We start from the raw sequence: 12,078 nt of genomic DNA on the forward strand, positions 1-12,078 counted from the left end.
ATTAAATTAAAATTGCTTGTGATGAAGCAAGAAATCCCGCAAAGATAATAAAATGATCTAAAATCCTGCAACCAAAATATTTGCTTCTTCACCTTTAGGTTTTGTCAAATCTTTAGCCACCCAAGTGTTTGACCTCTAACGATAATCCACATAGTGACCAAATAAGACTTTCTCAAAGGTAAGATTTTACTTGTGCTAGCAAGTTTTGTTTCTAAAATAAAAAGACTAAAAATGCTGGCCGAATCTTATTTTTGTCAAACAAAGAAAACTATTCTTTTCCTTTCCTTATTTTATGAAACGGTTGTAAAGTGGCTGAAAGCTTAGAGTTTTAGTTTGCTAACATAACATATTTATATAGCTAAACTAAGTTGTAACCCTAGACACAATAGTTGTATTTTAATTCAATTAAGTCCTTACGAACTTAATTAATTCCCCACTTTACTTTGGTTTGTTCCAATTAAGTCCAACTTAATTGATTATCCTTATTCAATCTTAATCATGTCACTTAATGTGTGTGACCCGTTAGGCTTATAACATGTTGGTAATAAATATAAATCCTAATCATATATCAATTTGATAATTAATTTATATTTCTAGATCATAAGAGGCATCTAGCAAAACATTATGACCACCAAAATGCTAGAGAGTCAATTAAAGAATTTGATAAAACCCCTTAATGATAAGCCTCTCAGTGCAATACAGTTCTTTCATCAAATATCCAGGATATGTCATAAAGTATAGCTCAGTGTCTACTTAAAACATTCCATATTAGTTCCACAATTCATGACTAACCTTATGAATTTATGAAATTAACTTTCCTCAAATTCATCATGCTTTGGCCAATGTCTTTATACAATTTAATCAAGAATTGAGAACAAGTGAGATACATTTATTCATACCACTTAGGGTGATGAATCCTTTCTTGACCACTTATTCACCTTCACATGCTTCATGACATATCCAAAAACACCCTGTTTAGACATCTGGTCACCTCCAGACCCATAGGGGTAAAATCAAAATATGTCATTTCCCATACAAGATGACCTGGTGTCTCAAGTCCAAGGACTAGTTGCATGACAATCACATGAGAACATACTCAATAGACACTTGAGTGAAATACCAAATGGAGCTTTCATAGTGGGTCATGTTCAGTGAACTTCTTCTTTAACAGGCGCCTACATGTTATCCTCAAGTATCCCATATATTTCAATCTATGAGATTGATTGCTTACTTCCCAAGTAAGAAGACTTAACATGTACCCGTTTTTTAGCATTGTCAATGCCCTGTCTTGACAATACAATGACTAGGAAGAATTTCAGGAACATGGCTTTGATGCATAGTGATCTCATAATTGTAACAACTTTACAATTCTCTTGCAAGGCCTTAATGTTCCATGAGCTTCATCCAATTAGTATTTAATAACTCCTCAATATTGCATTAACATGAAGGAAAACCTCTATCACATATAGTTATACGATTAAGTATGCATTAAAAGACAATCTATATCCCTTGACCAATCTAATTGGCTCAAAGGCATATACCAACGTAATAAAGCTTATTTTTTTTAAAAAAAAAGCTGATTTCTAATTCTAATTCCTAACCTTAAAACTTATATTAAATAAAATAAATAAAGTTAAGAATGTGTGAATTTCATGCATCATATCACTTTTTATAAGATAAGTAAACTACTTATAAAATGTTTTATTGTTTCAAATGTATAATTTAATCAAGTATATTATTTTTATATTATAAGTTTTTGCTTTCTTTTTTCTTGTTTGAAATTATAAAAATAATAATAGGACAAATTATTTTAGAAATATATTTAAATGAACGTGTGTGTGTAGATATATATGTATATATATACACATATATACATATACATATATATATATATATATATATATATACATAGCCATGATAATAATAAAGCTTTATGAGTATTGCAAATTCAAAAATTACTAAGAAAATCTTATACTGGAAACCAAAGAATAATTAAATAAAAGAATGCTTTCCTAACTACAATTCACAATGTATTCTACAATAGTTTGGTATAATGAAATAACAAATACAACATTTAAAAACCCAAAATTTGCAAGCTCTACTACTGGGAGAATCCTTACTATCATAGCGTGTGGGTTTGGGAACCTGACTGCTAGATGTAAAAATTTGAGAGTTACCACTAATAGAGCTGTCAATATGGGCTGGCTCGACCCGACCCTACCCAAGCCTTTGTGGGCTAAGAAAATATGGGTTGGGTAGGGCCAACCCATTTTTTATGTGGGCCACAAAAACCTCAACCCAGCCCACTATTTGTTAGCCCATGGGTTGTGTTGGGCCAGTGTCACGACCCGAAACTCCCATCAGGCTCGTGACAACCGCCGCGACGTCTTGATGGGCACTCATTACCCCGAATGCCGATCGGAACCCCGCAAGGCTTAGCATCAGCTTTCGCATCTCCTCGGTGAGCGACAGTTATTAAATCTTGCATTTCAAGAAATCATAAGTCGTTTCCAAATCAAAATCATAAAATATTATTTTCTGGCTCATAGAGGCATTTTCATCATTTTTCTTCGATAATACCGAAACTCACTAAAAACATGGTGTAAAAGCTAAATATGTTCATACATATTTTAAATCAGATAACGAAAATATAAAATTACTTTTACAATGACACGTGGGCCCCTAACTAACCAATAAGATGCGAGTCTATGAATCTATAATTTTGACAATGCAAAGCTAATTGAAGTCCTTGATGCAATCGGCTATCTACCTGCTATCCCGAACCTGAAATGTGGGGAATTGAGGGTGGTGAGATTATAGAATCCCAGTGAGTAAACAGATACCATCTAAACTATATAAAGGCGAGTAAATAGAGACAATTAAAAAAATAATTAACTTCAGCAAATTTTTCACATCACGAATATTCATTTCAACCAAATAATCAACATGGCTCGTGAATTACTCAAAACTTGGCTCATGCCAAATCCTGTACTCGATGACACCTGGACCAGGGTTGCCAACCGAGTCCGCCAAGGCTGTTAAAAATTCATATTTCACATAAATCATATTTTTATTTTGAAATATAGCCGTTCCATGACGTTGGCTGAGTCTCACTCTCACGCGGTAGTCCACGTGAAGTGCACTCAAAAAGCCCATCTCAAGAGATACCCTACGTGCCTCTACGACCGAGGTGAGAATATAAAGGAGTTTACCGTGCCCCTCTAATAGGCTGGCCCACGAAACCCCCCACTACTGCAGTAGCTAATCTTTTATCTACCACCTGATTTATAAAATATTTTTCTGCATGACATGGCAATTTATCGCAACCTAGCCTCTCAAGGCTAAATACAGAGTACAAATAATTCTAACACCAAAATCAGTTTAGCCATTCATGCTCATTTATTGTCATAAGCCATTCAATTTAAAACCATAAATTTACAACACAAGCAGACAGTCTCCAATTACTCTATTTTCAAAACCAGTATTCGATTTTTCAGAAAATTTATAAAATCATTTTATAAAATCATAATTTCTCTTAAAACATAGCAATTTACCATTTAAACTCATTTTTTTATAAAATCACACAATTGTATAAAACTACTCTAGATAATTAAGACGATAATAAGTTTACTCACAGTTTTCGAAAACTAAATTCGGGTACTCCAACTATTACTCATTGGGTGCGATTTCTTTGCCCTTGCCAGAGGATTCGCCACCTTGACAAATTGCACAATTAAGAGGTTTACTACTTTGGTACTAAACCAAAATAAACTAATTTATACTACTAATGCATGATATGAAGTGCAAAATGTCTAAATTTTACCTAAACGCTGTGTTAGCCTATTTCGATCTTTTACCCGATAAATCGATATACGCGTTCGTTTAAACTCCAAATTAATTTTTTTCAATTTCTATACCTCAACTGCACCTAAATTGACTTAATGTTCCTTAGTGTGGTGCAAATTATCAGTCCCGATAGCAAATTACGAAAATACCCATAGTGAGTAAAAATTCGTATTTTTGCTCCGAAAATTTCCATTATTTTCTAGGCTCATAATTCATCATTATTCATCATAATTCCTCAAATAAACATTGAGATCAGCAACCAATATTCCCCTAGAAAATTTGGCATAATGGGTTTCAATGGGAGAAAATTATTTTTCTAGCTTATTTTTGCTATATTTCAATATAACCTAACTAAAATCACTTAATTCAATTAAAATCAACCAAAACTCAAGTTCAAAACTCATCCATGGAGGTTTGGCCAGCTGGGTGTCCATACCCACGTTCTAATTTTTCATGAAAATGAGAAAAAAATGCATGGGTTGTCAAACCCTGCTTTGTAAAATAATTATAATATCATTCACATGCTCGATAGAATGTTTGTATATTTAGGAAGTTCGAGAAATCGTTAAAAGACGATATTGCCCCTAATGGTATCATTAAGTCGATTAAGCCTCGAACTAGTTCAAATAGGAATTTTAAGGTGAAATTAAGAGTTTCACAGTTCAGGGATGACTCAAAATGGTAATTAGGAGTTCGAGGATCAATTCGGAGTCAAATTGAAATTTTCACTATATAGGGGTAAAATTGTAATTTTTCCATCTGCGGACAAAATTTGAGATTTTGAGAGAATTTAGATCACATTTGACAAATTGGGGAATGATATGAGTATAAGGGATAAAAAATATGTCTATGGGCAATTTTTCAGTTTTTGGGGCAAAAATGTAATTTTTGATTTTTACGGGGGCAAAAGTGTAAATATCAAAAATTACTTCACCAAGACTTTGGATAAGTTTGAGAATTTTATCTAAGTTATGGATATTTTAAGGAATAATGTGTGGTGGAGATTTAAAGCTTGAAAGATAAGAATTTAAAAAATGGACCAATAATGTAGTGACATGTGGCAAGTTTAGATTATTATATTATTTAACTATAAAAATCAGCCCACACCACCATTTTCTCTTCATTATGGCCGGCCATAGCAAGAAAACAAAGGGGAAAAGAAAAACAAAAACCTAGGGGGAGAAATTCAAGGAAAAATTGGTGAAAATTCAAGGAAACAAGTGACCAAAGGTAAAATTTCTTGATTTTGACTTGTGCTTTACCTTTCCCATGCATTTCCCATCATTTTCCATGGTTGAATCATGTGATTTGAGGATGAATTCAATTCTGGAAAAATGGGTTAGGAGAGAGAAACTTGTTAGATTAATTTGATTTTAAGTTATGTTAGTGTTTTAAGTTAGTTTAGCATATTTAGGAACAAAACAACAAGAAAAGAATTTATTTTCCTCCATTACCATTATTGGCCGAATTTTCTAGGGGAATATTGGCTGATGATCTTGATGTTTATTTGAGGAATTATGATGAATAATGATGAATTATGAGTTTAGAAAAATAATGGGAATTTTCGGAGTAAAAATATGAATTTTTACCCATTAGGGGTATTTTCGTAATTTGCTATCGGGACTGATAATTTGCACCACACTGAGGGACATTAAGTCAATTTGGGTGCAATTGAGGTATAGAAACTGAAAAAAATTAATTTGAGATTAAATTGGACGCGTTAGTAATTTAATCGGGTAATAGGCCGAATTAGGTCAGCACCGCATTTAAGCGGTAGTCGGATAAGTTGCATGTCATATCATGCATATATACCGAGCCTGAATTGATTTTATAATGGTCAAGCATTGATGTGGTGAATTATGTATTGTACATTGTGGATAGGTGGTGAGCAAATTACACTGGTAAAAGTACCAAAATTGTGCTTGAAGACTGGGATTAGGAGTACATCGACTCCTAGAACTGTGAGTGGACAATTTATCGTCTTAAATATCTAGAGTAATTATACTTGTTTGATGCTTTTATTGAATGGTGAATTTAAATTATAAAATATTATGTTTTCCAATTAAAATGTTTTTTAATAAAAATGAGATTTATACTGGTTTTGAAATCAAATATTGTTTTGGGAAAATTGAGTATATGGAGACTGTGTTGAAATTTATGATTTTATATGTTATTGAAATTGGGGCTTATGACACTATGGTAGCATGATGGCTAAATTTTTGGGGTTGGCATGAAATATATGAACAATTTTGGATTGGTCTCGGTAGACTGGATTACATTTTATTCGCCATATTATGCTACTGGAATTTTTATGGGTCTGGTGGTATATTAAACGGTCACTGCAGTGGTGGGGGTTTCCGTGGACTGCCTATGAGAGGGGCACGGTAACTCAATTATATACTTACCTCCGGGGGGAGATGTTGGGTGAAGTATCTCCTGAGGTATGATTTGAGTGCACCTCACGTTCGGGCCACCACGTGAGAGTGAGACTCAGCCAACGCCAAGGAACGGCTGTGTGTCAGATGTGAAAACATGTTTATGGGTATGGGTCATTGAACAGCCTTGGCGGTCTCAGTGGGATACCTTGACGAAGGTACCCGCGAGAATGATATTGGCAGGGGCCAAGTTTAAAAAAATTCATAAGTCGGGGAAATTTTGATGAAAAGAAATTATTTGGTATAGATTGAAACGAATTTTGTGTTATGAACATTATTGAGATATAACGTTTTTATATTGTCTCCATCTACTCGGCTTTAGATGCTTTTGATGGTAATTGTTTACTCACTGGGATTATTTAATCTCACCCCTCTTCCTATCCATTTTTCAGGCTCAGGACAGTTTGTTGATAGTTGATTAAGACGAGAATTAATCTCGGAGTTGCATCATAGGAAGTAAGGGTTCGTAGCTCTACACCTTCTTGGTTAGTTGGGGGCCCACGTGTCACTGTAAACGAAATTTCATACTTTAATTATCTTTATTACTATATGAATAAATTTATTTTACTCTTACGCTACAAAAGTTATTTTAGGAAGACTTTGAAAATATTGTGTTTTAAGAAAATAGAATATTTTATTTAATGTTTTTATTATATTCAAATAGCTATAATTTTACTTTAAACGAATGTTTTAGACTTCAAAATTTAATTTAAATCATGAAATATGTGTTTCCACTTACATATTACATTTTTTCGGATTTCGAAATTTAAAAAAAAAAATGACGAAAATGCCCCAGTGAGCTAGAAAATAATATTTTTATTGTTTTGAGTTGGAAACAACTTATGATTTCTTGAAATGCGAGATTTAATAACTGTCGCTCACCGGGGAGATGCGGAAGTTGATGCTAAGCCTTGCGGGGTTTCGATCGGCATTCGGGGTAATGAGTGCTTATCGGGACGTCGCGACGGTTGTCACGGGCCCGATGGGAGTTCCGGGTCGTGACAATTAGATTGGTATCAGAGCATGGTTTAAAGATCAAAGATTTTGATTTTAAAGCTTTGGATTTCAAAGTTTTTGATTTTAAAGTTGTTTTAAGAAATCCACACTGACACTGCGTGGCCCAAGTTAAGTTAAGTTAAGTAAGTCAAGTTAAGTTAGGTTATATCGAGTTAGTTGCATATAGAATTTAAAGTCATCTAAGTCTATTCCATTTCTTATTGTAGAGTACCATGCCTCCTCGACGTGGGCGTCCACCTCTCTATAGGTCAGTAGGGAGGGGAAGAGGCCGTGCTAGACTTAGTCAGCCAGATCCCGTGGAAAGGGAGTCTGCTGCACCTACTTTTCGAGCAGCACCTGCTGTTGAGCCTACTGAGATTCCTCCACCTCCTCCACCACCTACTGCTACTCCTGGTGTTCATGCCATGTCTCTTGAGGCAGTCCAGGCATTAGCAGCTTTTCTTAATGTCATTATGGGCCAAGCTCAAGCTGGTCGAGTCCCTCATACTGTTCCCCCAGCAGTATCTCCAGTGCCACCACCACCACCTCTTGTTCCACCACCAGTGCCAGATGTCTCCATTTCCAAAAAGCTTAAGGAAGCTAGGCAGCTGGGTTGCACTTCTTTTGTTGGTGATTTGGATGCAACCGCAGCTAAAGATTGGATTACTCAGGTAACGGAGACATTTGTGGATATGAAATTGGATGATGATATGAAGTTAATGGTGGCCACAAGATTACTAGAGAAGAGGGCTCGTACATGGTGGAGCTCGGTAAAATCACGTTCCATTACTTCGTTGACTTGGATAGACTTCCTACAAGAATTCGACGGTCAATACTACACCTACTTTCATCAAAAAGAGAAGAAGAGAGAATTCCTAAGTTTACAACAAGGGAATTTAACCATAGAAGAGTACGAGGCTCGTTTTAACGAGCTGATGTCATATGTGCCAGACCTGGTGAAGTCTGAGCAAGATCAAGCTAGTTATTTTGAAGAAGGGCTCCGTAACGAGATTAGAGAGAGGATGACTGTGACAGGCCGGGAGCCTCATAAAGAAGTTGTACAGATGGCTTTAAGGGCCGAAAAACTCACGAATGAAAATCGGAGAATGCGAGCTGAGTTTGCAAAGAGGAGAAACCCGAATGTATCCTCTAGTCAACTGCCCAAAAGAGGTAAGGACACATCTGCTTCTGAGAGTACTGTTTCTGTTCCGGTGATATCTCCTCGACCCCCACTTTCACAGTTACAGCAGAGACCTCCGAGATTTAACAGGTCTGGGATGAGTAGTACTTCCGAGAAGAGTTTTGGAGGTTTAAATAAATGCGAAAAATGTGGGAGATATCATGTTGGGGAGTGTTGGGGCGTAAGATGCTTTCATTGTGACCAGCCGGGCCACATTAGGAGTGACTGCCCACAGTTAGGACGGGCTACAGTAGCTGCTCCATCCCCACTAACTCATACGGATATGCAGAGGAGAGATTCCTCTGGAGTACACCCGAGGCAGGGGGTAACTGTACGATCTGAAATGGGTAGCAACACCCCAGCACAACCACCTTTGAGGCCATTGACTCGTTCTTCAACAAGAGTTTTCGCTGTAACGGAAGATGAAGCACGAGTTCGATCTGGAGAAAGTGAGTGAAAAGTTAGACGAAGGTGTAAAATAGTGATAGGGGATGTAAATACCAAGTGATGGACGTGTAAATAAAGGTTTCAAGAATAATATAGTAAATGAGTTCATATGGAATATGGTTGTAAGAATTTCTTACTATATTGTGGAAATTAGAACTCAAAAATACTTGAGGTATACAAAGTTCAAATGAACTTAAATCTTAAGCAATAAATTGATGTCGAAATACAAGAAGGATACAAAGCAATATAGAGGCACGAAAGATGATTAAGGACAAAGGGATGACTCTGAGGAATTATGATACTGCATCGTATGCGATGATTAAATCAAGATAGATCTTGGATGCATAAATGGGATTATAAAGCATATACACATATGTGGGGTTGATATTGTGATTAACTAAAATAAAGAATGATTTTTAGTGAATTAAGATTCCCTATAAAGGAGATAACAGAAGAAGTTGAGCATCGAATAAAAGATAATACCCCGCCTTTTCTTTGAGTTAATAAGTGAAATTTTGAGGACAAAATTTTATTTTAAGGGGGGTAATATTGTCAAACCCTGCTTTGTAAAATAATTATAATATCATTCACATGCTCGATAGAATGTTTGTATATTTAGGAAGTTCGAGAAATCGTTAAAAGACGATATTGCCCCTAATGGTATCATTAAGTCGATTAAGCCTCGAACTAGTTCAAATAGGAATTTTAAGGTGAAATTAAGAGTTTCACAGTTCAGGGATGACTCAAAATGGTAATTAGGAGTTCGAGGATCAATTCGGAGTCAAATTGAAATTTTCACTATATAGGGGTAAAATTGTAATTTTTCCATCTGCGGACAAAATTTGAGATTTTGAGAGAATTTAGATCACATTTGACAAATTGGGGAATGATATGAGTATAAGGGATAAAAAATATGTCTATGGGCAATTTTTCAGTTTTTGGGGCAAAAATGTAATTTTTGATTTTTACGGGGGCAAAAGTGTAAATATCAAAAATTACTTCACCAAGACTTTGGATAAGTTTGAGAATTTTATCTAAGTTATGGATATTTTAAGGAATAATGTGTGGTGGAGATTTAAAGCTTAAAAGATAAGAATTTAAAAAATGGACCAATAATGTAGTGACATGTGGCAAGTTTAGATTATTATATTATTTAACTATAAAAATCAGCCCACACCACCATTTTCTCTTCATTATGGCCGGCCATAGCAAGAAAACAAAGGGGAAAAGAAAAACAAAAACCTAGGGGGAGAAATTCAAGGAAAAATTGGTGAAAATTCAAGGAAACAAGTGACCAAAGGTAAAATTTCTTAAATTTGACTTGTGCTTTACCTTTCCCATGCATTTCCCATCATTTTCCATGGTTGAATCATGTGATTTGAGGATGAATTCAATTCTGGAAAAATGGGTTAGGAGAGAGAAACTTGTTAGATTAATTTGATTTTAAGTTATGTTAGTGTTTTAAGTTAGTTTAGCATATTTAGGAACAAAACAACAAGAAAAGAATTTATTTTCCTCCATTACCATTATTGGCTGAATTTTCTAGGGGAATATTGGCTGATGATCTTGATGTTTATTTGAGGAATTATGATGAATAATGATGAATTATGAGTCTAGAAAAATAATGGGAATTTTCGGAGTAAAAATATGAATTTTTACCCATTAGGGGTATTTTCGTAATTTGCTATCGGGACTGATAATTTGCACCACACTGAGGGACATTAAGTCAATTTGGGTGCAATTGAGGTATAGAAACTGAAAAAAATTAATTTGAGATTAAATTGGACGCGTTAGTAATTTAATCGGGTAATAGGCCGAATTAGGTCAGCACCGCATTTAAGCGGTAGTCGGATAAGTTGCATGTCATATCATGCATATATACCGAGCCTGAATTGATTTTATAATGGTCAAGCATTGATGTGGTGAATTATGTATTGTACATTGTGGATAGGTGGTGAGCAAATTACACTGGTAAAAGTACAAAAATTGTGCTTGAAGACTGGGATTAGGAGTACATCGACTCCTAGAACTGTGAGTGGACAATTTATCGTCTTAAATATCTAGAGTAATTATACTTGTTTGATGCTTTTATTGAATGGTGAATTTAAATTATAAAATATTATGTTTTCCAATTAAAATGTTTTTTAATAAAAATGAGATTTATACTGGTTTTGAAATCAAATATTGTTTTGGGAAAATTGAGTATATGGAGACTGTGTTGAAATTTATGATTTTATATGTTATTGAAATTGGGGCTTATGACACTATGGTAGCATGATGGCTAAATTTTTGGGGTTGGCATGAAATATATGAACAATTTTGGATTGGTCTCGGTAGACTGGATTACATTTTATTCGCCATATTATGCTACTGGAATTTTTATGGGTCTGGTGGTATATTAAACGGTCACTGCAGTGGTGGGGGTTTCCGTGGACTGCCTATGAGAGGGGCACGGTAACTCAATTATATACTTACCTCCGGGGGGAGATGTTGGGTGAAGTATCTCCTGAGGTATGATTTGAGTGCACCTCACGTTCGGGCCACCACGTGAGAGTGAGACTCAGCCAACGCCAAGGAACGGCTGTGTGTTAGATGTGAAAACATGTTTATGGGTATGGGTCATTGAACAGCCTTGGCGGTCTCAGTGGGATACCTTGACGAAGGTACCCGCGAGAATGATTCTGGCAGGGGCCAAGTTTAAGAAATTCATAAGCCGGGAAATTTTGATGAAAAGAAATTGTTTGGTATAGATTGAAACGAGTTTTGTGTTATGAACATTATTGAGATATAACGTTTTTATATTGTCTCCATCTACTCGGCTTTAGATGCTTTTGATGGTAATTGTTTACTCACTGGGATTATTTAATCTCACCCCTCTTCCTATCCATTTTTCAGGCTCAGGACAGTTTGTTGATAGTTGATTAAGACGAGAATTAATCTCGGAGTTGCATCATAGGAAGTAAGGGTTCGTAGCTCTACACCTTCTTGGTTAGTTGGGGGCCCACGTGTCACTGTAAACGAAATTTCATACTTTAATTATCTTTATTACTATATGAATAAATTTATTTTACTCTTACGCTACAAAAGTTATTTTAGGAAGACTTTGAAAATATTGTGTTTTAAGAAAATAGAATATTTTATTTAATATTTTTATTATATTCAAATAGCTATAAT

At 35.2% G+C, this 12,078-nt stretch overlaps 1 protein-coding gene across 1 annotated transcript; it reads left to right on the forward strand.

The window, feature by feature from the left end:
* LOC18604294 lies at nucleotides 6,785-9,130 on the forward strand. The gene is made up of 2 exons (XM_018114723.1): nucleotides 6,785-6,791; nucleotides 7,505-9,130. Exon 2 carries the CDS (start codon nucleotides 7,511-7,513, stop codon nucleotides 8,912-8,914), a length of 1,404 nt encoding a protein of 467 aa, XP_017970212.1. The 5' UTR covers nucleotides 6,785-6,791; nucleotides 7,505-7,510; the 3' UTR covers nucleotides 8,915-9,130.

The sequence above is a fragment of the Theobroma cacao genome, chromosome 2 (assembly GCF_000208745.1).
Source record: "Theobroma cacao cultivar B97-61/B2 chromosome 2, Criollo_cocoa_genome_V2, whole genome shotgun sequence".
NCBI lineage: Eukaryota > Viridiplantae > Streptophyta > Magnoliopsida > Malvales > Malvaceae > Theobroma > Theobroma cacao.

Excerpts from the sequence above, each read along its gene's own strand:
- LOC18604294 (XM_018114723.1), top strand. The coding sequence starts at position 7,511 with ATGCCTCCTCGACGTGGGCGTCCACCTCTCTATAGGTCAGTAGGGAGG.